The following is a 26,930-nucleotide window of genomic DNA, read 5'->3' as shown; positions in this document are numbered from 1 at the left end:
TGCTACAGACGCAATCAAAATCTATACGCGATCTACTAAAAATTAAACACAAATACGTGATATACTGATATAGCTTATTCAAATAATTAAAGTAAATTTTATTAATTATTAATTTATGAAAAAATATGTTTTATAAAGTATTTATAAATTATAAAAATGTTGTTGTAAAAAAAAATATTATACTCACAAAAGGTTGCATTTACGTCAATTAAAAACTCATTGAACATTAATTCATTTAATGAATATAAATAAATCGTCATCGCTGTTTCTCTTAATATCTCTTTTAAAGCAAAGAGGAAATGCTATTGACTCGAATTGAACAATTTTGTTTTGTAATATGTCATACGTATTTATGAGTATCTTTATTTTGGGCGTGGGATTCAATTTGTAGGTAATAAGTATATAACGTTTCAAGTTTTTTAACTTTTAAATGTGATTTTTACAGCTTTTTGGATTACTCCACTTTGGTTAGGTTTGAGTATGTTTCACCATGGTCTATCGATAGTCATGCATAATTATTGACAACATTTTTACAGAATATTAAAATATACGTCTTCATATCATAGGGACATAGGATATATAATTATATAAATTATAAATAAATAAATTAGGTATAAACCCGAACCTATGGGCTTATAATATTATAGTAATTAGTAATTACTAATTAGGAAGCAGTGATCATTTTAATTTACACAATCTATTAATATATTTTTTTTCTAAAAGGATAGCGACTAGTCACTACTCGGTGTTGTGAGCTTATGGCGAGCCGCGTGCATAGTGCATACTGCATAGACGCATAGTGATGGCTCACGGAGACACGGCTGATAGACGGACGCGGCGTTATTCTCCGACGGGCGGGAAGCGGCCAATAGGAACTCGCGAAATAATCATCGCCGAGCGATACACGACCAGTCTGTCCTTATCAGTTATCAGTGGCTCCGAGCGGCAACGGCGGCCCAGACGTTCTCTCCAGCCTGTCGCGCTAACGGCGCTCTTGTGTCTAGACTCCAGAGATTGATACGTACGCGTATTCACACACACACACACACACACACACACGAGTGATTCGACACGCGCGCACGCACAGTAAACACATTGCATTACACAAATTATAATATTATATCACATTAAATTTATTATACGTACGCACACACACTGGCACGTTAGTATGTTTACACCTCCCGTGTTTAAATACACATAGGTGATTTACTGATTTATAGGTGTCATATGTGCGAGACGAGAGGACTGTAATGCCGTAATGTAATAATAATATAACGATACGATACGATACGATGTGATTGCCGCAGTTTAGTTTTTGTAACAACATCGATATTATTATTATGTGTGTCTCACACACTCGCCGGTCGTCGTTTAAATAAAACGACAATAATTATTAGACATAATATACACACACAGATATTTGTATACAATATATTATATATATATATATATATATATATATATACCCACACCCACACGTACACGCATGCATACGATCGGATTTAGTTAACGAACCGTTTGGCAGTTCGTCGATGACAACCGTTGTGCGGCTCGCTTCACCAGAATGGTCTGTCGGTGTCGCTTTACCGGTCCACCAAAGATGACATGTTAACTCCACCAGATACTGTGCCACTGACATGTCAGTTTGGAAGCATTGGAATCGTAAAATGCACTCGAATAAATCTAGAGGTGAGTCTGATTGCCGACCGCACTGCGATGTTTGCTCAATCGTTTAACAAACTAATAGTAGTGTTTTCCAGGACGAAACGATTTTGAAGATGAAGCTGTTCAATTGGATCTGGTGTTTAGTAAGTTACAATTCAAATTAGTTATGTTATGTAAGCAATCGTCTTAGTACAGTTTATATGTTTCAGAACCTAGAGAATCTCTTAAAAAGATATTTTCTAATTTAATCCAAACACAAGGGTTTAGTGACAATAAAAAATTGTGTCTGTTAAATGCACTTGTCAAAATTTTATCATCTACAGATGCAAGTGAAAACAGAAGTGAAGTATTTGGTTTCTCTACATTTGAAATAATGTGTTGGTGAGTAATACAAATAAAGTTTTATGTTTAGTATAGTCAAAAAAAATCAATTTAAGTGTTTTTATTTGATTATTATTTATTTATGTTAACATTCTGGTTGCAGCCTTACACCGAGTTTGTTAAGTGATAGTTCTGATGTCCGAGCAGCTGGATTAAGAGCTATACGTCATTGTATCAAAAAACCTGAAGATATAACTTCTCTTGTACGTTTACGTTTAACAATACTTATATGCAGGTAAATATTCAATTGTTTTAATTATACTTAATTATATGGGTTATAAGATATTGTACCATGTTTTGTAATATAATTAAGGAGCTTGGAACTATTACTTGATAACGAGAGTGAACGTCTACAAGCATTAAGGATCATTCGTAAATCATGCACTGTCTGTCCTCAACAATTTCCCAATGCATTTACTCATTCTTTGTCAGCTATTGCAATGTGTGCACATGGACCGTCCAAAGATCAACTACACAGAGCTTGTGTTGCCACTCTATGTGAACTATGTTCGTTTTTTAATTCAATACTTGGTAATTATATTTACATTTAAAACATCTTTTGTAATTGTATTAGGTTTGTTGAATCCTCAAGCATTTGTGGTTGGTTGTGGATTAAAAGCTTTACGCCATGTTCTGATTACATCTGAACTACCTTTAAGAATGGCAGAATGCGTCTTGGGTACATTACTTTGGATGTTAAATAATCCAGATACAAGAAAATTAGTGTCATTTGATTTTGGTCAACTTGCTTCACATTTCACTGATTTTAATCCAATTTCCAAGTAAGTTATTTTTTGACCATTGTATTAATTATTTTAAATATTATAATTATTCATACTTAGGTCAAATGATAAAAATTCATATGGTGAAACAGCTCATGGGACTTTAGTGTCCTTGTTACGTTCTTGGATTGGAGTATTGTATTTTTGTGATCCATCGGGAGAGAATTCAAAAAGTGGTTTATCATCCATTGTACGTGCACTACATGTACAAAATTCTACTACTAGGGTGAGTCATGGTTTTATCTGTTCATATTATAAAACGATTGAATGTGTGTGCTATTCTAAATGTAAATTTTTAAGATTGCAATTATTAATTTATTACGAGAAATTCTTGGATTCTGCCCTGCTGAATGGGTAGACGATGTGGACACTGCTATTGAATCTGTCAATCCTTACAAGTATCGAGAAAAATTTGGTTTGAATAGTGGATATATATATACAGAAGCTATGGATCTTATTCCAAGTTTGAGTAGTAAAAGGTGATTAGTGTTATTTCATTATGATATAGAAAAATTATTTAATACAATATGCATACATTATACATATACAGTAAAATCTCGATAAACGGGATCAAGAGAGTAACGCATAAAAGGAAATATTAATTTTTATATTTATAATTATTGTACTTTTATTAATTTTAATATTATTATATTAGTGCATAATACGATAATAAATTAAAATAATTTGAAAAATTAGTGTTTTTGGTTTGTTTACAGAAATCTTGAGTTTTTTTCATAGATAAATTTTTTATTTTCTTACAAATATGAGTATACCTGTAAGATGAGCATGCAATATTCTATTTATAATTACAATAGCATAGCATTATGAAAGTGGGCGGTGTGTAATAGAACTTAACGGATGAGAGAGTGACAGATAATCAAGGTTTTCTGTATATATATATTGTATACTTGTACAATTGTCTGTATTAATAATAATTAGGACCCAGAAGTTCATGAATTTGCATGTTTTTACTGAGTCCATCAAAAAGTAGCAGGATGTGCTAATAATGTGATTTGAATTACAATCTAATAAGTTCAAAAATGAAATTTTAGTGTGTATATTTTCGCATATTTTGAGATTTTTTAAAAAAATATGTTTATTTTAAAATAAAATTGCCTTTTTGTTGCATTTTATTGCATTTTACTTGTGTTATTTTTTTATTAATATTTCATGAAAATGTCGAATTTTGAGTATATTTCAAAATTTATTTGTTGAAAAATATGTCTTTAAAATGTTGCTATTATAAAATTAAAAACTGATTAAAATTAAAGGTCATTGCTTGGTCAAGTTGTTAATTGCCATTTGTTTGTATTTGAGAACCTGTAAAAATCCCTATAAATTTTGCATATTTTCCCACATCTTTTAAATATTATTTTTACTAAAAACAAAAAAAAATTAAATGTATATTTAACGTATATTTTAGTGATTTTAAGCGCAAATTTGCATGCATATTTTGATAGTTTTTAGTGTGTGAACTTCCGGGTCCTAAATTTATAATATTAGTGACTCATCTTTAATATATTTTATGAAATTAAATTTTAATATTGTCAAGTATTCTTGAATATCTAATATTATTGTATTTTTGTTAAATCTATTTAATAATTATTTTAAATATATTATTCTAGAGTGAATTTAGTTAATTTACCTCAGTCTATTCTAGTAAGTTGTTTGTTAGAACTTAAACTTGATGAAGCTCTTGTTCAAGTTATACTTACATCTGACAATGTTTTATCTGTTCAGTCCACTATTCTTCTGGGTAAGTTTAATGAGTATTTAATAATTTGAAATAAAAAAAAAATTTTTATATTTTTATTTATATTTTAGGAGAGTTCCTTCATTTAGCTGATAGCATAGTCCCTACAAATATTAAGCCAGCCCTATCTGATCTTGTAGCATATGCGTTAGAAGGTCGACCATCATCTAAATGTATTAACTGCAGCACTTCCGTTGAAGAATATGACCAAGTATTATGCTCATCTGAAGATCGCTTAATATTTTATCCAGTCAACACGGTTCATCCTGAAAAGTCTGAAATATTTATAGGAGATGATGTAAAAAAAAGCAATGCCATGGCAGCTATTTCTGCTTTAGCTAAATTGTACAAAATATTAAATCATGAACCTATGCCAGCTACTATTGGTTTGTACCACGCAATGAATTTATTTGGTCCAAAAGTTAGTATGCTAAGGTATGTCACTCATAAAAAACAATTGAAACACAAGGGAGCCCAATCTGTTATGACTAAAGAATGTGAAGACTTTGTCAAAGAATCAGGGGTTTTGATTGTTAAAGAAGCAGTAGCTTGGAAATGGGATCCAATACGTTCTGCACTCAAGGTAAACATCATAAAAAGCTTTTAATTACTTAATATTATTATTTATTACTATGTTATTTACTTTAGACAAGAATAAAAGATGTAAACAAATTAGATGATATTTGTTACAATTTATTTGTGCAAAGATTAATTGAGTATTTTCAACCATCTTCAAAAATGTATGGGGATGTTGAACTTAGACCAGAAGTTCTACCATTGAATTTATTTACATTAGCATTATTTGATTTAGTTGATGATTTAATGGATGCTCCAAATGTAAGATATTTAATTTTAAAGTTTCATACATTTTATGTTTACTTGATATATAATTAGTTTGACTAATATTATTTTTATTGTTGCAGGAAAGTGGAGAATCTTTTTTAAATATTCTATTGACTGACATTCATTTACAATTAGAAGCATTAACGTCTTCCAATTATTCTTATAGTTGCTATTTAAATCCTCAACGTTTAGCTGTTACACTAAGTCAACATTATTTTTTAATGCTTGGTAGAGTTAGTTCTACTGAAAGAGGACGCTATTGTTTAGATAAAACTAAAATTTTTCCTTTGTAAGTAAATATTTATACATTTATAATAAATTAGTATTAAATATTCAGCACTGAGCTAAATTTACTCAAACTTAGTTTGAAACAAAATATAACTTTAGGAAAATGAGTTCTGCCTATATAGGTTGTTAGTTAAATAGTTAAATATTTTTTGATTTTCTAGACTGTTGAATATTGCTGTGAATACTCATTTATGTTGTTACGTCAAGCTAATTGTTTCCTGCTTAGATTATACGACTGATTCATTTCCAAGGTAATAGCATTTTTTGTATTTTCTATTTAAAAAAATTACCCATATGTTATATATATTAAACATTTTATGAGCTATTGCTATATTATGTTCATACTTAACTGAATAATTGTTTATCAACCATTTTTAGTACTTACTAAAATTAATAACAATAAATGTATGTACAATTTTTTATTTAGAGTATTATTAGGCCGTGTTCTTTCCTGTTCTCAACAAAAATCTCGGTTGTATGCAACTCGTTTTTTACGTATACTCCTAAGATTTAACGCTCATCGCGCAGAAGATGTAGTTGTAACTGGTTTTTGGATACTTGAATTGCTCATTTCACAAACTGCTGATGATAACCCTGTAGTATCTATGGCTGCTCTGGATGCTCTCGATGAAGCTTGTGATTATAATGTATAATTGAAAATATAATAGTTTATGAATAGTTAATAAATGTTGTTTATTGTATTTTTTAGGAATATTTAAAAATGTTAATTGGATTAAGACCCAATATTCTTCAGTTAGGAGATCGAGGATTGCTTTTACTTGTTCGATTTTTATCAGATACTGCTGGATATAAATACTTGTCAGAATCTAGTTTTGTTACTAATCAATTACATAATTGGGGAACCCATTTTAATTTTAGGTAATATTTAATTTAATTATAACTATAGTTTAAAAGTTATTTTTTTTATCAATGATTGAATTGTCTTTTTTCCTAGGTATGTATTAATAGTTGAAGGAGAATTACATGATCAATTAACTCTTCATCAACGTCATGAAGATGGCCACTATAAAACTAGACTTACTAGTGACATGTCAAGAAACCGAATTCCTAATATTTGTTTACCAGCTCACCTTTATTCTCAAATAGCTGTACATGAAAATGGGTTTCAATCAGTTGTCAAAGATATTTATTTTCGAAATATAATTCAATTAATACTTAACCTTGTTCAAGAATCTCCTGCTAAAGACCAATTACATTTAAAAGCTGCATTGTGGGCTGTTGGTCATTTTGGTAGTGTACCTCAAGGTGCTTGCTATTTGGCCAATAATGGTGTTTTACAAGCTTTATGTAAAACTGCAATCTCTTATCCAGTATACTCCGTACGAGCAACGGCATTATATGCATTGGCTTTAATTAGTTCTAATCGAGCTGGAGCAGCTCACCTTAGAAATGCAGGTTGGAATGTTTTATATAGGGTATACTTGGAAGATGAGTTTTATAAAATCAAAGATAAACGAGCAGATCCCAATTTAACATCCACTCCATCTGATAGTTCTCAAGTAAGTATTAATTAAATGTTATTTATAAATAAAATAAAAAAATACTTCTTTTATAGGGCCTTGTTAGTGATTGGGTAGATGATACTGCTTGGGATCCAAGTGTTCAAGGTTCTGGAAAAAAGAAATGGTCCACTTTGCCTGCAAACTGTGCATCTTGGTCTCGTCATCAATCTCATATAAGAAGTTTGAGCGAAAGTAAAACAACTGATGATAGTCAACAGCTAGTAGAGCAAGCTAACTCACCGCCTGAAAATCTGTTAGCACTTTATTGTTTTTAAACAATTATTTTGGAATTAATTATTAAAAATATATATATTTTAGATGTGCAAGTTATCGATTAAGGTCTGATAGTAGTTGTACTGTAGATAGTAGTACTAGTGGAGTTAGTTCTGGCGAATCTGGACTTTATACACGTCATGCAGATTACAGTTTTTACCAGTAAGTTTTTATTCCGTTGCACTTATTATTATATAATATGTAATCAAAATTTTAAAATATATTTTTTAATATATTTAGCGACAGATATCAGACATTAAGTCCAATACCTAGTTCTAGTTCCTTGTCTACTATTCCTATTCAAACATTTTCAAAAATGTCCACAGTACCAGAAGGTAATTTCAATGGGTCAATACAATTTTGAATATAAATAAATAAATATTTATTTTGTATGTTTAAGGTTCTAAGTTGCCAAGAAGAAATTCTTTTGGTTATAGAACATTAAAAATGATACAGAAAGGTATGAGTCGGAAAAATTCAAGAAGTATGACTATACAGCATCAATCAACTGCAGCAGATATGTTTGATATGTTGGCTGACCAAGAAATGGACAAGATGTCTCCATTAATCCGACCTAGAGAATTTAGACAATCATTAAATATAAATTATTCACAGTAAGTAAATATGAATAACTGATGATATTATGTTTGGTGGAAATGGGGATTGGTGGAGGACAGTAATCTTCTCTCTAAAATATATTAACATATTTATAGTATCTTAAACTAATGCTTATCTTAATGTTTGTTTGAATATATTTTGCATAGGTCTAAGTGAAAATACACTGAGTGTTTTATCACAAATTTTTATGGTAGGTAGGCTAGTGAGTGGTAAGTAAGAGTGCATAAAACCAAAATAATGCTCACTTTTATATATTCATTGCATCAAAAAATTATAGGTGAAATGTTAAATTAATTTTAAAATGTATGGTTATTGATTTTAATAGTAACCTTTTTAGGTCATTTATTTATTTAGAAATTAAAAAATAAAAACTAAAAGAAATAATTTTAAATTGGATTGAATTAAAATAATAAATATTATATTAATATAGAAGCACATTTATAAAGATATAATTTGCCCAGGACACGTAAATATTTTAGACCACATTTAATCAAATATACCTAATATTGACTATACCTAACAGACTTAACAAATATTTTAAAATAAGCTTTGTCTTATACAGTGATACTTCAGAGTTATACTTAATTTAAATTACTTGATAAAAGGATAATAAAATTTGCCTATAGTAACATTAAATTACTTACTAACACCATTGATTATAAATAGTATTTATAATCAATGCTAATACACATCTATATTTTTTAACCAGTAAATATGCAAAATATGTTAAGTTAAATAACATTGCATCTAGTGTTATTCATAGTTTTTATTAGTCTATTTCAACTCCCTTACCACTTTTTATAATTTAGAATCTAAATTTATATATTTAATATTTATCTAAATTTTAGATAAATTCTGAGATTGTTGATTTAATGTAAATTATAAAGCAAGGAACTTACTGTTATCTCTATTAATTATGTAACATGCAATTTGAATAACTATGTTATTATATGTTATACTTATATGTTTGAATCTTAGATTTGACCCAGAATCAGAAAAGTCTTCTCTTACTTCAAACAAAGGTTGCCATTATATTATGAAAGGTATTGTTTGGAGGATTAGATAAAAAAATTATTTTTTTTTGTTTTGTTTTTCATTGAATATATTATAATGGTAATTACTTTTTGTAGATCAGTATAATGAGCTATGTTATGGTGGAATCACTTTACCGTTTGATCTTGGTTTGATTTTTTCCAATATAGAAAAAGAATCAGAATCTGTTCCTACTCCTGACTGTGAAGATTCATCTTGTTTTAAATATTTATCAACTGGTAAGTAAACATTTTATTTGTTATGATGATATTGAATAATTAAATACTTTTGTTTATTCTGGGCCATTCATTAGTCTTCTAATTATTTTCATGAACTTTTTATCACATTAAAATCAACTAAATTTTTATTATGAGAATTTTCCCATTTAAAACTTGAATTTTATGATTTTGATTTTGATTTTTGTTGAATGGAGAGGGAGGAGCTGAATAATGTATGAAAAGAAAAAACAATGGTGGCCCTAGCCCAAAAAATTTGAATAATTTGTATAGAAGGTTCAAAATTTAAAAAATTTTTAGAACTTACAGTAATGAAAAATTGAGTAAGAAATGTCTACTTTTGGTTTAAAAATAGGTAACATTATTCATTGTGAAAACTGAGGATTTTTAGAATTTTTAAAAGTAATAAAAAGTTAATGAATATGATTAGAATTGATGAGTGGTCTAGAACATACAACAGGCATTATTCAAATAATTTATTTATCTAGATATTTAAAAAAATTACAATGTATACAATATGTCAATATGTATAGTTAATGTTCCAATATTTAAATAAAATATTAATTTTATATTATTTTCAATAGGTTCTGAAGTTCTCAGTACTGATGATTCAGATACTGAAGAAGTTATAGCAGATCCATTACCTATTAGACGACAACGAAGTCATAATCGATCTATGTGTATGTTATGTTCAGTTAATGAACATGTTAATCGATCTGGAACACGTAATCGTAAAGTATCGTCTAGTTCTCTTAGACGATGTCGAACTGGTATTTTTAAAATAATTTTTCAATTTAAATTAGCATAATATGAACCCAACATTACTTTTTTAGAGACTGAAAGTAGTTATGGTATGGGAGTTGAAGGAGAAAGTCCAATACTATTACCGTGGCAACACAATAAATCTTCATGCCTCCACGAAGCTTCAGGTTTTGGTACTGGAAGCAATGAAAGTGGTGCCAGTTCTGATATTAGTAGTAAGTATTTTAACTTAAATAGATTATATTTCAACTTTGACAAATAATTTTCTATATTTTACAAATGTTAACAAGTTTAAATTTATGCTTAAATATGCTTAAATATGTTTAAAAAAAATATAAATAAATTATTTGTTTGAACAGGATGTTATACCCGTGTATGTGTAGTCTCTGTCTTACTAACATACATTATAGTAAATGTGCGTTCAACAAAACACATTTTATGTTGTTGGCTTTAATATTGAAGTCACTTTATTTATTATCAAACTTAAAGGTAAGAATATTATCTAAGACATGCCATATGCTTTTATTGAGATTATTATTTTTAAGTGAATTATACCTATATAAAATATTGCAGCTTTAAAATGTTCATAACTCACTTTGAAATTACAATATTAATAAAAGCATATGATGTGTCTTTGATAATATTCTTATCTTTAAGTTTGATAGTAGGTAAGTTGACTCCAATACTAAAGCTAACAACATAAAATTGTGTTCTGCTGAACGCAAATTTGCTATGATGTACGCTAGTAAGACAGAGACGACACATGCAGGTATAACGTCCTCTTGTTAGAATCAGAAGTCAATGAAAGAATATATATTTTTACTTTTTTGTAGTAGAAATGTGTATTTTTTTAATGATGTTTTTTTTATTTGACGAATAAGATTGTTTTTGTGTATTGAAAGTTTAAAAGTAATAGACAAATTATTAACTATTCTATATCAAATTAAATTTTCATTTGACTTTGTTAGGTCTATTGTAAATTTGTTTAATTATTAGAAATAAATATTCTGCCTCACGAGAGAATACACCTGGGTAATGACCAAAATGCATCTAAATTCATGCATCCTCTATCAATTTTACATATCTATAATATTGGTATTGATTAATATCGATCACTGCCAATGTCTATATGTGTAAAATGGATGTGTTCTCTTGTGAACCAGAGAAAACTTTTATTATAAGAATAATTAGTAACAATAATGTAAAAATTAATTAAAAATAATTGAAGTAATATCACTTGTAAAGAATGTTTTTATTTATTTTAATGTATAATGTGTATACTATATATTATGTGCATTATGGAATATTAAAAACTATTACATTTTGTTTAGGTCTAGCGCAAAGGTCAACTTTAGCTGATCGAATAACCAAAAGCCGTTCAGCATTACGACGAGATATTTTAAAACTTGTCGAACAATTACCAAATCCTGTTTTGTACAAAATGTCTACCCAGAGTCTTTTACAGTATGTTTTTTATTTAAATTTCTCTTTAAATATATTTTACCTTTCTACATATTCGCTTTTATTTTATTAATATGTACATTTTGTTAATGTTTTAAACAGAATGAAACAAATGTATGGTGACTTGTTTCATGATATATGTATTTACTCAGATGTATGTAATTTATTAGCTGACCACCATTATCACATTCAAGCTAGACGTTATATGCATGAACTGTTTTTAGATGCACCATTCAAAGAGGTAAATATCATAATATATTAAACTGATAAGTTTATGATAGTTATTATCATCATTGCATTAATTGTTTTTATTCTAATAGCTATATGAAGAACCAGCCATGATACTTGGTCGTCAGAGTCCACTTGAAACATTGAGTACAAATTGTATAAGTAATGATGAGGTAGAAAAAGGACACGGGGAGAGTGAACTTGAAGTAATCATGGAAGCCGAGTTGGAACATAAAAGGCAGTCTTCCGAAGTCACAGCAGAATGGAAACCAACTACGACTATAAGTAGACAACGTAAACAAACAGTGTATGATTCTTCTAGTCAACGATCACAAGAATAATTGGTAGAAAAATGAGTTAGGAGGTATTAAAAATAATTTGTTTTGTTTTAATTTATATTGTTTTGTTTCATTAAAAATATAATATATATATTTACAAGTATATGTATTATAAAAATATATATTTATATATATTTAAAAAAAAATTGTATTCATTTAACAATGATAAAATATGTGATGCAAGTGCATTAGTCACAAATGATACGAGTACAAAAATTGAAGGAACATTCAAACAGAAGATTGCATTATTCTTTAATATCATACTGCGAATAACTGATTGTCCACTACACTAAGAATAATCTTGTTTGCGTAATTACTCTTTGTGTGTGCCGAGTTGACATTAGTAAATAGAACCTTGTACCAGCAGTACCTACATATAACAATATATTTAAGATGCCACATTAATTCAAAATCAATTCTGTTTGGTTTCGTGGGTAGGTATGAGTATAATAATATATTAAAATATGATGGTATAGAGAACGGTATTTGAAATGCTTTGATGGGGAGCCGCCCTCTGGCCTATTGGTACTTATAACGTCGACCCTTCTGTCGCGTTACTCTGTCGCTTCGGACGCTATCCGGACCGAAACCTACCCACGGGGTAGTGACGGTATTGTGGGAGGGTAGTTGTGTAAGCCTCGATTATTCTCTGAACTTGGCCTTGACGTAGGAAGGCAACGGGGCCACGTACAGCAGGACGTTGAACACGGCGGCGGCTACCGGGAACACGAAGCTTGCGACCAAATTGATCTGCGGGTCGGCCACTGTGGCCGGATACCGCTCGTTGACGTAGGAAGCCCCGTCCGGGTACCGGCACGCGAACGGCTCAGCCGCTAGTATAGAACAGTTCTGTGCCGCGCTCTGCGGTAACCCGGTGTACTGCTGGCGGCCGTCGAAAGCCTGGGCCGTCAGATAGGCGCCGACGTATCTTGTCTGCGTGGCGTATGTCACCCACGACAGCCACTCCGACATGCCACGGTAAGATCTGTATATGGAAACAAAGACGATCAGACAATGACGTAAATAAAAAACGATTCGCCACGGGCAGCGAGCACCGCGCGGGTAGCAACACGCACGATCGGTGTAATAATATGATGCAGGTGCCTAAGATACTGTAGTATCTGAATAATTGTTTGTGTCTGTACCTAGATATACTTTATAATTAAAAAAAAATGTCTGTATCTCGGATACGAAACATTATATACCTATGTGTATGTAGGGTATCTGGTACTTTTATCCAGGTAAGTACTTTTTATGATACAATCATTACTGTATTAGTTTAATAAAAATATAAGTAGGTAGGTACATATTATCTTCTGAGAACATGAATTCCCAGGTGGTCAGATAGATAATACCTATTACTAGAGCAAGGACTTTCACGCATTTATATAAGTTTGCTGGTTAACTTTATCGTATGCTTTGTAAGTACATTTGTAAGTATAGATCAAATATCTATTATGTGCAAAAAATTAGCATTAAAAAAAAATATTTTCGGGGATCAGTTAATTCTCCTCCACGGGCTGGATTTGGCCAGTGAACCGCCTATTGTCGACCCTTATATTATGTAGGTATCATAAATTTATAACTAGATATTACAATTTACTATTTTGAATTATTGTTATTGATTGAAAATGATTGTATTGGCAGTACAAAAATTACCAAGCCATTTCTCTTAACCCCCATCTTAATATATTTGATCATCTTATGCCCATAGTTTCATAAACGAGGTAGATTAATTCTATCACCGGTAGTCATTCGTCATGCAGCTATTTATCTTACGTCGTACCTTAGCATTCCGCTGCCCAACACGATCATGACGCTGATGATGTATATACAAAACACGCTGGTGTTGTAAGGGTTCCTGGATACGGCCATCACAGCAACGACTAGCTGTTCAGCGAACAGGTAGCAGCTTAACAGCACAGCCGCAAATAGACTCAATTCCGTCCAGTCGTCGAACTTCATCAGGCTTGGCAAAAACAATAATTAACTATTATTAAAAATCTCGTCGTTGTATAGTATTATATATATGTATATATATTATAGTGTTAGTGTACAATTCAATAATTGTTTTTCTGTACATACTAGTATACTATATATATAATAGGTATTACTTATATACCTATTTTTTTCTACAAAAATAACCTGCAGTCCGAACAGTACACTTTTTTGAGAATATTGAAAGTTACCGGGTGTAGGTGTAAACGAAAATGAGAGGTAAATGTACAAACACTGGAAAACGTATATCGTATATGCATTTATATAAACTGTCCATTTTTAAATTTTTGCTACACAACAAGCGTATTTTCATACTGCACTATTTATATGGACCAATAAATAGTAGTTGTAACACTACTAGTATTCGATAATTCGATACGAGTGTAGTTTGTAGCATGCTATTTTTTTTATAAACGACATCATGACCGTGATATTTTACAATATTGTATGTAAAACACGTGTGGTATGTATGTTTGGTTTGGACGAAACCAGATCTGCATAGATATAAAACGGTACATGTCAATTTTCTCATTAGTTATAAATTTTAGGTTTTAGTTTTTACTTAATAAAATTAACAAATCACTTTTTTTAATGAAGTTATTTTTATTACTACAATATGGTATATTAATATATTATACACATATTTCTGACGAATAAAAAAAAATAGGGGGATAAGGGTTAACATCCCTAAGTACGGTCTTGCTTACAGATATAACATTGTACAAACTAATTGCCATTTAGTCAATAATATAGTAAGCTCTTAAAATACCAAATTAATTAATTGTGGAGTTTAAACGCATTGGTATAAAAGAGACATAAAAAATCCAATTCCTATTAAAAATGTAGATTTTTAATATATATATTTGGATTGTCAGGTATTTTACCTTTTAGAAAAATAATAGTGTAACGCAGTTCCCCTTCCCCCAGTTCATGATACCATGTGACAAAAAAATACTTATGCTCTCGGTAATTTTTTCTAATAGTTTTTGTTAAAATTATAGTATTATCTAATAATTGTAAATTGCTAGTTTCAAACCCATATATTTGAAAATTCGAGTATAGGATCGAGGGATGATCATAGAAAATGTATGCAATTCATTTAATAGCATCGTCCTTAACTACGTTCTTTTTCATGTCTCTTCTTACGATATATTTATTGTATAATATATCGTATCATTCGTATTCGTATCTAATCTAGTATCTACCTATTACAAATAACGATTAGTTCGATAAGGATAATGAATTAAAAACTGATTAATTGTATTAAAAATTATAATATACCGAACCGATATATCTACTTAGTACTTATTACTAAAGTCTAAATCTAAAAGACTATAATCATACCAATTATGCTATACTAATTTAGTAGGTATGTATGCCGTAGACCGTAGTGGCTTACAATGTGATTCAATTGGACTAAAATAATGGAATTTATCGCTCAACCGTTCAAATTATATTCTACACGCGTCAGCTGATATTACGCACTACCTTCATTACGTACGCTATAATCAGTTGAGTAGATGTCAAAAAAACTAACTCATAAATCATAATAACGTACTTGTAGACTATATGTAACTACTTATTTCTTATTATTTTATTAAATAAGTGCCCAGCCTATAAGCTATAATGTACAATACGTATTATAGTCATTACTCTTTACTTATGTAATATCCGGTACTCACTGGTGCAGTATGGCCGACGATCCGAACACGGTGAGAAAAGCGAGCGGCAACGAGAAAGTGAAATAACTGACGAGGAAAAGTGGTCCGTTGTACGTGCCATCTTGATTTTCCTGATAGTATCGTGTCCTGTGAGGAGCGTCTGGAACCATAAAAACGTACACTTTATCATCAGTACATAAACACTAAACATAATGTTATGTATACAGGACTCGATTGTATAATATATAATATATTCATATTAATATTATGTTTAATTTTTACCGTGGTTCAAGATATTTATACAAAGAATTTATCTGATATTATCTTTTTATAATTGGATTCGCCGAGGTCCAAGACCGTTACACTTTGCGCACACGGGCACACGTGTTTAATATTTTAATTATTATTATTATTTATTTTTTATCATCAAATCGACGATGTCAACGCTCTTCATAAACGGATATAATAGTGTATAAATGGTATTAGGTTATACATGCGCCGACACGCGGTACTTTAATAGATACTTAGTATAGTTGGTTATTAATAAATTAGTTAGCCAGTTAGCTACGGCTCGTTTGTAGAAAGTTTCATGAGATTCCTCGTCTGTGGTGTCATGTAAATTTTAAATATACATAATTGTCAAACCATTAATGATTTTCTTCTTTTTTTATTAAAAATATATTATAAAACTTACATTCTTTACATAGTCATCAAATGAGCAAATTGACCTACATACAAAACAGCGGTATCTAAATATAAATATTTATTTTTTCATGGCGAAAATCACAGGTTCAAGAATAAAACTATTCATGTACCAGTGTATTTTGAGACTGCGAGAGGACTTTTGGAAATTATAATACATATACATATATAGTTTACATTTACATTTATATGAGATTATTGATGTTAAGTGGTAGAATAGAATTTGTCGAAGTGGACTTTTGCTAAATGGTTGATAGTTTCAATATTTAGGTTATGATTCATAACTTATGAGAAATTGGAAATTTAGAAACATACCAAGAAGCAGAAGTGATTTTATATTGATTGGAAATCCTATATTGTTTAATGTTTTTAATTGGATAGGGACAATTTTTTTTATAAATTTAATTATCGAAACTTTCTCTTATTAAAGTCTTATGGATGTGTACTAACGACAATTTTTAAAATTACTGTGGTTAATCAATGTAATAGTTATGGGTAGGTATACTTGTCTTTCTTCAAATTATTCGAAAAAATAGCTATATTTAATCCTTATTTAATCATCATCATAGGATATAGATTATAAACACACTATATACATTTTAAAAAATGTGTATACAGGCTAGGTTATAATATTATTATCGTATATAAGTTATAGGTACTTCAAATCGAGTCTTTAGAATTTTTTTAATAATTATTTTTAAATATTTTTTTTTTTTTTTTGGTTTAGCATTTTTCATTCATATATTAGTAACGATTGATCATAAGTATACATTGTTGTGTTTATATTCTAATTTTTATATAGTTCTTATCTATAGTTTTATGATTTCATTTAAATTGGATAAAATATTTTGTACTGAATATAACATTCTTATTTATAAAGTTATCTTTATTTTACATTTTTACAATCTTTTTAATTGATTTGATAAGCAGTATTGTAATTTAAAATCCATTTTTAATAAAAAATTCGGTTAATTTGAATAAAGAAAAAAAAATAATCATTAATCAATGGATTTTATTAAAAAATAAGTAGATGCATATTAAAAAGGTAAGTATATTATTATATTGATGTCTGATATAAATAATCACCTCAAAAAATCTCGGTGAGCAGTCGATTGCAGTTGCATGACTAATTTTACGACCAAAAAAGTGAATTAAAAAAAAAAACAACATAATTTCGCAACTAACCAACATACATCATATATTTTTTATACAATATTGGAGCATCAAGTAAAATGTCTACATCTTTTGATTAAAAATCGCGTGAATTATATGTTGTATAAACATAATTAACTGAGGTTTCAGGGGTGATGATTGTCGTAGCATTATACTTATGGTTACAATAATACTAAAATTGAATAAGAACTAAGAAAGATACAATTAATATTTTTGAAAATCCAGTATTGTCAAAACGCATTATTACTCACTAGTCACTAACAATAACATTAGATTATACTCAAAGTTTGTACGGTATAACCAGAATCCGGAATCACCCATAAATTTAAATAATTTAATATCTAATTGCTAGTATCCAATAAGTATTCCAATGGGCAATAAAAAATGTAATTTCATTGCTTTTAAAAATTGTAAGATAGTATACATACCCGGTTCTGTGTCTACAATAACCTAGTTACGAAATAAAATTACAAAAACAATGAGTCAATGACCGAATTACTAAAAAAGTAAAAAAATATAAGTTATAAGTTTCTATACATAGATAATAGATATGTATATTGTATAAACAGAAATACACGATCTATTTTCGAAATTGTTACAGTGTTATCTTATTTTTTTTATACATATATTTACTATTTAGTCTTTAAATCATTTTGTCTTCATTATTTTCTTTACATCATTGTACTTGGTACCTACGTTATGTCGTTACTCGTTATTGTAGGTATATAACTATACTTACATGTGTACGCTGTAGTAAATATAGAAGTCAAATACGTCGTAGTTATGCACGTCAACAGCAGACCACTGCGGGACATAAATGTTGTCTGGTAATCCTACACAGTACAAATATGAACATTTGAATCGACTTAAGCATCCAAAGAAATGGGATAATGCAAAAATATCGGCTACTTACCTTTATATCGCGATAAAATAGCCAAATCAACAGGAATGCGATTGGCATGGCGATGAGTCGTGCTGACAAGTAGAACAGAGCTTGCCAGGAACATCCGAATGTAGAAGCGAACTGGCGTCTATAAAAGTATATAGGTAGTTTTTTAACACCACACTAGTATTGAAGCAAAGTTGACAATATTTTATGGGTAGTTAATAGATATGTTATACTGGTTCAGTGTAAGTATTTAAGGTTTAAGAAACACAGAAGTTTTTATCTCCCCCCACCCCCACCCCTTCATTACAAAAGAAGACTATCGTAATTATGAATATCTACTACTTTTATATAGAATTATGTTAGTAAATATCTTAGTTAAATTTTTGGTTGACTAATTTAAATTTTTAATAAATAAGTAAAAACCATAACATGCGTTTTTGAACTTTAAACAATAATTATTTTTATTTATTATATAAGCTAACCATGGCCCCACGCTAAACCTTTTTCAGAAATTTATTTACGAATAATAACCATTCACTAAAATCTAAATTATTTATAAAACTTTCCATCCCTCAAAATTATAGAGGCAATGAATCTTATATTCTTATACATTCTGTGCTCTCATGGCCAATGGCCCCATTCTTATGCATGCACCGCCGTGGTGTACCGTAGAATACTAAATAAACAATATACGTTTAACTGTCGTAGCTACTTACCACAAGTGCATAATATATCTAAGTGTTATACAGTTACACACCTGAATATAATATACTTGTGTTTAAATTATAACTTGTTAATTATTATTTTTTATGAACGATTCATTGTCGGAGGGTAGAACGTATAGTAAAAAATATTGCTGGAATACACATTAACTATGATTTACTTATATATGCCAATATATTTAGGTTCCACTTGCGTAGTATATATTTTTTATAATAAATATATTATGGTATTATTTAAATATATTTAAAAGTAAGCTATTAAAGTTAATAGGTACTCGTTAAATTTACACCGGTTAATTGTTATTATTTATTAGTACCTATGTTATTGAATGTAGTATACACTTTACAAGTTTACAGTTTATGTTTATGTAAGGTCAATTATCTAATTGATAATTAGATACCTAGGGTCTAAGTTTGTACCAAGTCGTGTATAGTCGTGTAAGAATATCCCGCGGAAACATTTTTTTTTTAGACAATCGTATTAGCATCGCCTACATTTCAGCGTTTAAAATTGGAACAATTCTGTCGACACAACATGTATTTTTTTTCTAAAGAGAATGGTGGTCGCGATTTACAACAATACTATTTTACTATCACGAGGTGAAATATTACATTTATGGCAGTACATAATAATATACATATTATAGCATACCTAAAAATATAGTCATGGGAAAACATTTAAGATATGATTGCAGTGTGATGGGGTCAGTAGTAAATCATGTATAATGTTAACTATCTATATAATATTATAATGTCGTTAAGGTCGATTTAGATTATGATTTATGATATTACTTATGTAGAAAATTAGAATTTTGTTTTAAACCCCAATTATAGCTGTTAAAATATAAAAGTTAATGTAGGTTAGTTGTTGGTGTTTAAATAGATGGATATTATAATTGTATTTCAAAAGACATCAATTTGTAATAAACTATGTATACGAGTAGTTAAATACACATTGCTAAATGTATTATTATTTTGTTATTATGTAGTAATAATCAGCAGTAGAATATAATACAATTGGAAAGTTTATATAATTAATTTTGAAAAGAATTTTGGAATATATTCGGTTTTAGCGATCGATAACGGTACGCCGATAAAATTACGGACAGGCCTTTTCAGCTGACTGTCGAAAATGATAATTTGCCTAAACTGCAACGGATGTTTTGTCAATTGCCAAGACCATCCAGTGTGATAAATTCAAAATAAATAATACGCATTTAATAAAAAAAAAAAATAATAAACGTGTAAAATAAATAATCAAAAAATCAAGAGAATATATTTAAAACAAAAAATAATTGTGTTATATTCAAAATGACGTAGATACGTTTGAATTTGATTGAAATACATTTGCCATAGGGTCCGAACAGAATATTCAATATGTTAATTACGATGTATCAACGTTTTATAAAAGTTAATCACATTAAAATATTCCAATTTTCCTATAAAATTTTCCTTCCTATTATAATTTACTAGGTATGTTATAACTTATAAGTTATAACACCACTATTAAACAGTACTATATTGTTATTAAATGTGTGGATACTAAAGAATACATTTTTTCTTTTTTATTTGAGTTGAAAAACTAACGGTAAATAAATTAAATGTGCTATCTGTATAAACGAAAACGTACCTATTGGGTTTTTTTGTTGTTGCTGGATTCGTTAGAAAATTGTAAATATAGGTATGTATATACGGGTATAATGCGGCACGAGTTCGATAATAATAATAATAATGTTTGTAATTCGAAAAAATTACATTTTACTGCTCTATATTATATGAAATAACTGCAATCGTAATGTTTTTCTTCATAAATACTTTTGTTATTGAATACAAACGTATTATTATTTTGAGGTAAGTTTACAGCTCTGCTGCAGAGTGTAGGTATAATACGGTTTTGTTTCGTTTCGGTGTACGTAAAAAACGTAAAATGAGCAGGTATGACGGTATTGCAAATTTGACGTTTGTTGTTTGATGGCAATAATGGGTCATTGTTGTGAAATTGAACGAGTCGTGTCATAAATGTAAAGAAAAACCTATCGGTTATGACCCTTGGTGTGTAATCGTTTTTTCCCCTGAGGTACGATAAAAAAAAAAACAATTATGAATCGTCTTACGTCCGCCGAATCGAAAAACGCGTCACGTGTTTTATATTATAATACATATTATTTATGCTGCGACTTACTGGTACAACGTCATTCCGATTTGTGTGGTCGAAGACCCCTGTGCCGAATATGGATACGGATGTGAGTTGGGTTGGTGGTCACTAGGCGGTGACCCGAGGAGCACAGACATTGCAGACGATTTCCTGTAGGGCGCCCCTTCCATTTTAAACTTCTCCACCAGTGCCACGATTTGTGCATTGGACTCGACAAACCTCTCGCGAGATCGTCGATCCACCGTTGACAAACACACTGTAACAGATTATAATAATTAATAGATAATCGATCGTTAGTATAGATAGTAAATGTCGTATAATAGGTATATAATATATACATTAAACACATATTATCGTATTATATCCTACGACATGTCAATATGTCATATCGAAAATTTAAAAATATATTATCCGATGCATGCGCACGTGTGATTGTTCAATATTATTATTGTGTTTTTTTGTTAAAAAAAATATATATATAATTATTATTATTATGTTTGGACGTTTGACTTGATCAACGATAATTTTTTCTGCATCGCTGACCCCTATTATAATTACAACGATTAACCGAATAGTATACACTATACATAAGATTTAAAAATGTCTATAAATAATAGGTAATCGACTTAGCATATTATTATAGTAAATATTTTTACCTATTTACGTCAAATCATGTGACATTAATAACGATTTATTCTAAGATTATCTTATTTATGTATAGATTTGTCTGCGTATTATCTATGGTTTTGTTTGGAATTATGCAAGCACGACTATACATTGGCGATTAGTTACAGATCTTTTTGCATGAATCTAATTCTTTGTCATATTATTAACGTATAATCAAAATTTAACTACCAACTCATTCTTTGAGATCGTTTCAAGAATATTATCAAACTATAATTTATAATATTATAATAAATTATTAACTAATAATAATAGTAAAATTATTTATAATACACATGTAGTATATGCATTTTATTATAATAATATGTACTCAATGTTGCGGATGTTTACATTAACCATGACTAAATAGTAAATACCCACTAAATAATGACTAAAATTATTAACTCAAATACAACGAATAACGATAGAGTTAGCACAATAGCAACTACAGAATAAAGCCGCATTTCGTTATTTCATATTATGTAACTACTAACTTTATAACAATCAGGCTACCGCTCTTTAAGTAGATACTATTGTTAAATACATCGTGTATTAATAACAACCTTATTTTTTATCTTTGACTTTAGGATCATACAACGATTGGAAATATGGAGAAAAGTTTAGAGAAATTTTAAGAGTTTGGAGAGTTTACAATAAAAATCGGCAGGTATAAGTCATAGGTTATACAATACCTTATAGGTTATAAGTAAATATATTAGATGTTTTAGTCATTTGTTTTGACTAAACCTTGACATAAGGACAGTACATAATAATATATGGGTTACAAATTATAAGTTATAAGTACCTATCTGGCTATCTTAACAAATCTAATACAAATTAAAGGTAATATATTATATTTAGAGGCCGCAACACCCGCATGTGTTGTCTCCGTCTTACAAGTACGTAACATAGCAAATTAATGCTCAGCAGATCACGTTTAGCTCCGTTAGTTTAAAAATTAAAGTGAATTGACCTATTATGAAACTTTATGGTAAGAATATTATCTATGTTTAAAACGTTGGTTTTTTACGCCCTCTTAATATATTTAACCTGTATAATATCAAGTATAATTAAATAATAAAATTGAAAAATTGCGATTGAGCTTAAAACATTGGTATAAATGATATAATGAAACTAGAAGGAAAAAATATAATTGGTACTCTTGTTCAAAGATAGCCTCTTGCACACTGATCTTCAGCTAGAAGAGTATTTATAATACTTCGATTTTAAATGTTTTTAAAAGTATTTTAAAAGTTTATTCTAGTTAAAATAATATTTCAAAGTTTGACAAAATATGTTTCGTACGTAATTGTAAGTAATAGATCAACTTCAATGTTTCTTATGGGGATCAAATAAAAAAAAATTATATTTTTTTTTTGGGGGGGGGAAGGGATATACATAGATTTTTATTTTTACTTCTGTCATCTAATTTATGCTAGTGATTATAAAGTAACGATAATTGTTATACAATACCAATTTAAATTTATATAAATGATGCCACAAGAGGATGTTACGATATGTTTTAAGATTACATTTCCTTGAGTCACTATTAATGTATACTGTATACATTTTAAAAACCTTACTATTTCCCACTGTTAAACATTGTGTTTATTAGATATCACAATAGTTAATGATAGGTACTATGTATAATATATTCAGTGGTGTATTCAAACAGTAAAGCTTTTATCAATTAAGAGATATTAAACGTATAAAATTAACTTATTTTGGTTTGTGTTTAACTGTAAACATGTATATATTGTACATAGTACATACGATATACATTTATAAATTGTATTCATATAGTAATATAAAAATGAAAAAATGTATGCTATGTTATTAAATAATTCCAGCAATTTAAATGATAATGGTCAATTTACAGTCTCCAGTGTCCTTGATCAAGAACAACGCGAACATGCTGCATGCATTTTTAATATTGTATACCTACGCATTTAATACTAATACGTACATGAGTTAGGTAATGTAGGTATAGTAGATACTATCTACCTACGAGTATTATTATTATTTTATATGTGATAACTGATAATAATTATAAATATGTACTGATACATTTAGGTAAACTATTTTGATTTATGAATATCAGGAGCGTATTTATAAATGTCTTAAGGGGGAGAGGGCACAAACAAAAAGTTCAAATTTGCGTATATGGGGTGTAGAGTTGTAAAATATCTCATATAATAAAAATAAGTATAAAATATGGTGAATGGGGAGGGGGCACGGCCACATGGGTTCCTCCCTTAAATACGTCCCTGATGAATATAACCAACTATTTTATAATATCTAATTATCTTTACGATTATTACATATAAAACATTGTTTATCAATAACAAAATTATCCGTAATACAAGGAATCCACGTGATTATTTCAATAACATTGGATTTTTTTAAATGCTTAAAAAATGTAATAAATATTTTATAGTAATATGAAAATACGCCTTCTATATAATATGTATTATAGTTTGATAGAAACATACTTACTAATTTTTTTTAAACCATTCCAAATTTCTACAAAATTTCAAAAATCATTTATTTTGCTGAGTTATTTTATGCCATAGTTTAAAATGCATAGAACTTTGTTGTTATGCAGTATATTTTTACGATGTATGTCATTCACAGAACAAATATAATTTCCATTTAAAAATACATGTTTTCAACGTGCCGAATAATTGATTAGTTTAAATTTAAGTTTTTATAAGTAAAGTACTAATTCATTTGTCGTGTACGCGTTTATACGTATATGTCTCATACTTAGTATAGTAAGATATAATATAGTAATATAGATATTAAAATCAAATATTCCCCCATTATTAAATAAATAATAAAAATTATTTTAGAAAGCCCCGTATATAGGCTATATATGGTGTAACTTTATTTATTGTTACAATTGAATACAACGTGATATTAGTTATTAGAGATGGCTGTGTTTATTAAGTAATATTATTTTATCAACAGCTTTTTTGGGGAAATAGGGACGAACATCAACTCATAATCATAATTAATATTTAATATTTATAAAATTATCATATAAAATTTGTATTTATGCTAAAATCAAATTGCAGTGGTCCGACCAACTATCAACCATGATATTAAATCTTTACAAAATAATATAAGAGTTGTTATAGTTTAAAAATATATTTTACTCACGGTAATACATGAGTGGATTTTCCATTTCTGGACACGGAAATCCAACCGCTCGAAAATAGTCCAACATCATTCTAGTTGGTCCCGCGTACACTAAGTCACCCAAACACAAGTAAGCAACGCGTTCGAGAAATGGAAAAACATCTGATCTTGGTTTTTCCATAGTGAGTATTACAGCCCTCCCTCTGCGCTTAGCGTGGCTACTGACCATAGACACGACTAAGTACGTAGTTAACGGGTCTAATCCAGCGGTTGGTTCGTCCAATAACAATAACACTGTTGTGCATAAATATTTTAAATTATTATATATTTTATGTTATTTGTTACAGGATTTTATAGAGCAGTTTTTACCTGGATCTTTGACTAATTGCGTCCCGATCACTAGTCGTCTGTACTCGCCTTCGGTCAATGCCTCTACACTGTGTCTGGCTACTTGACTTAGGGCCAAGTCTGCTAACACCTGTCTGACCCTAGAGTCTTTAACGTAACCACTGACCTGTGAGCCAATAGATAAATTTGCTGCATAGTGTAGCGTTTGTTGTACAGATAACGATGGGACAAGATCAGCTCGGTGGCCAACATACGCACAACACTGGTTAAACATAGCTTGTGTAAGAGGCCTCCCGTCCAAGAGGATTTGACCGCGAGACAGTCCTTTACTTCGTCTGGCAATGACTTCTAAAAGTGCTCGTTTACCACTACCTTTATAAAATTAAATAACAATTTAATATTAATTTCAATTATACTATATTCGAAAAGGTTATATATACCTAAAACCTATTGAACTGTTGTTTACGTAAAAATAGATGAAGACTAAAGGGTCAGAGCTTTGGAGCTTTATTTCGTAACAGTCTTAAAATCGTCTTGAATAATTAAAACGAATCATTTGCTATTATTTACGTACACAACAATATTTTATATTTAATTATAATCTAACAAATACATTTATCATTACTCATGAAAGTTATAATTGTATAGTATATTTTAGCTAATACAAAGTATGAGTAATGACATTAAATTAGAAGGCGTAAAACGTTGTATGCACTATAATTTCAGGACTGTAGGAGTTGAAAATTATTTAATAACATCCCTCACGCCTATGTTTTTTTTTTTTTTTTAACGCAACATAATAAAAGTAGGCAGTATCTGACAATGATCGCTGTAATATTATGTGTTACCTTTTGATCCCAGTATGGCCATCACTTCGCCAGCCCGAACTTCCAACGTGATGTCTTTGAGTATGAGCCCGGTCTGCACGGACCCGAACAACCTTTGGAAACATGAGGCGGGCTCCACCTGGCCCGTGTGAAAAATGTTGTTCAGCTCTAGAGAATAATCGCCGCCGATCATTTTGGATGGTTTCATCGTAACTGAACAGAGGATCAGCACAGTTATGTTGCGTGTGCAGCACAAGAACTGCTGGACCGAAACCTCTAGCCATTTGTTGGCAGAAGGTCGTTGCCACTGTAGCCAACCACGTCCTGTTGTTTTCCTATACATTCTATAGTGGAGTAACGCTAGAGGTTAAAGACCGGTTTAGTTGGCTGCCTTGGATCGTACCTGCTCACCGCCCTCTCGGATACCTGGTGTGCAGGTGTCTCGGACGATTTCACACACCGCGGCAG

At 29.7% G+C, this 26,930-nt stretch overlaps 2 protein-coding genes across 3 annotated transcripts; one reads left to right on the top strand and one right to left on the bottom strand.

Annotated features, from left to right (window-relative positions):
• Window positions 1-975: 975 nt before the first annotated feature.
• On the top strand, window positions 976-12,230 carry LOC113550080 (rapamycin-insensitive companion of mTOR). Of its 2 annotated transcripts, none has more exons than XM_026951696.1 (27): window positions 976-1,689; window positions 1,751-1,808; window positions 1,875-2,046; window positions 2,150-2,281; window positions 2,360-2,553; window positions 2,621-2,828; window positions 2,889-3,054; window positions 3,129-3,307; window positions 4,454-4,584; window positions 4,653-5,164; window positions 5,230-5,418; window positions 5,505-5,713; window positions 5,874-5,963; window positions 6,140-6,359; window positions 6,422-6,591; window positions 6,668-7,232; window positions 7,289-7,488; window positions 7,554-7,670; window positions 7,749-7,843; window positions 7,909-8,122; window positions 9,105-9,169; window positions 9,257-9,397; window positions 9,979-10,164; window positions 10,228-10,371; window positions 11,488-11,620; window positions 11,720-11,858; window positions 11,938-12,230. In XM_026951696.1, the coding sequence occupies exons 1-27, from the start codon at window positions 1,606-1,608 to the stop codon at window positions 12,184-12,186; spliced, it is 4,962 nt and encodes a 1,653-aa protein (XP_026807497.1). In that variant the 5' UTR covers window positions 976-1,605; the 3' UTR covers window positions 12,187-12,230. The 2 variants fall into 2 exon arrangements, with proteins under 2 accessions (XP_026807497.1, XP_026807499.1); XM_026951698.1 differs by having other exon boundaries at window positions 1,761-1,808; window positions 11,938-12,186.
• A 79-nt stretch (window positions 12,231-12,309) lies between these two features.
• On the bottom strand, window positions 12,310-26,746 carry LOC113550082 (ATP-binding cassette sub-family G member 5). Its single transcript, XM_026951701.1, is given in 10 exon segments — window positions 12,310-13,168; window positions 13,970-14,152; window positions 15,864-16,002; window positions 18,457-18,550; window positions 18,631-18,748; window positions 21,511-21,739; window positions 25,309-25,581; window positions 25,657-26,007; window positions 26,484-26,692; window positions 26,694-26,746. Coding segments are annotated over 10 exon segments (1,992 nt in total). The 3' UTR covers window positions 12,310-12,825.
• Window positions 26,747-26,930: the final 184 nt, after the last annotated feature.

This window comes from Rhopalosiphum maidis, chromosome 1 (genome assembly GCF_003676215.2).
Source record: "Rhopalosiphum maidis isolate BTI-1 chromosome 1, ASM367621v3, whole genome shotgun sequence".
NCBI lineage: Eukaryota > Metazoa > Arthropoda > Insecta > Hemiptera > Aphididae > Rhopalosiphum > Rhopalosiphum maidis.
The sequence above is the reverse complement of the archived record's forward strand: the minus strand, read 5'-3'. Positions and strand labels throughout refer to the sequence as shown.

What these genes read in the sequence shown, in the direction of transcription:
- LOC113550080 (XM_026951696.1), top strand. Translation starts at nt 1,606, where the DNA reads ATGTTAACTCCACCAGATACTGTGCCACTGACATGTCAGTTTGGAAGC. An exon ending in GATTTTAATCCAATTTCCAA is followed by an intron (nt 2,829 to 2,888) that starts GTAAGTTATTTT and finishes ATTCATACTTAG; the next exon opens with GTCAAATGATAAAAATTCAT. An exon ending in ACGACTGATTCATTTCCAAG is followed by an intron (nt 5,964 to 6,139) that starts GTAATAGCATTT and finishes TTTTTTATTTAG; the next exon opens with AGTATTATTAGGCCGTGTTC.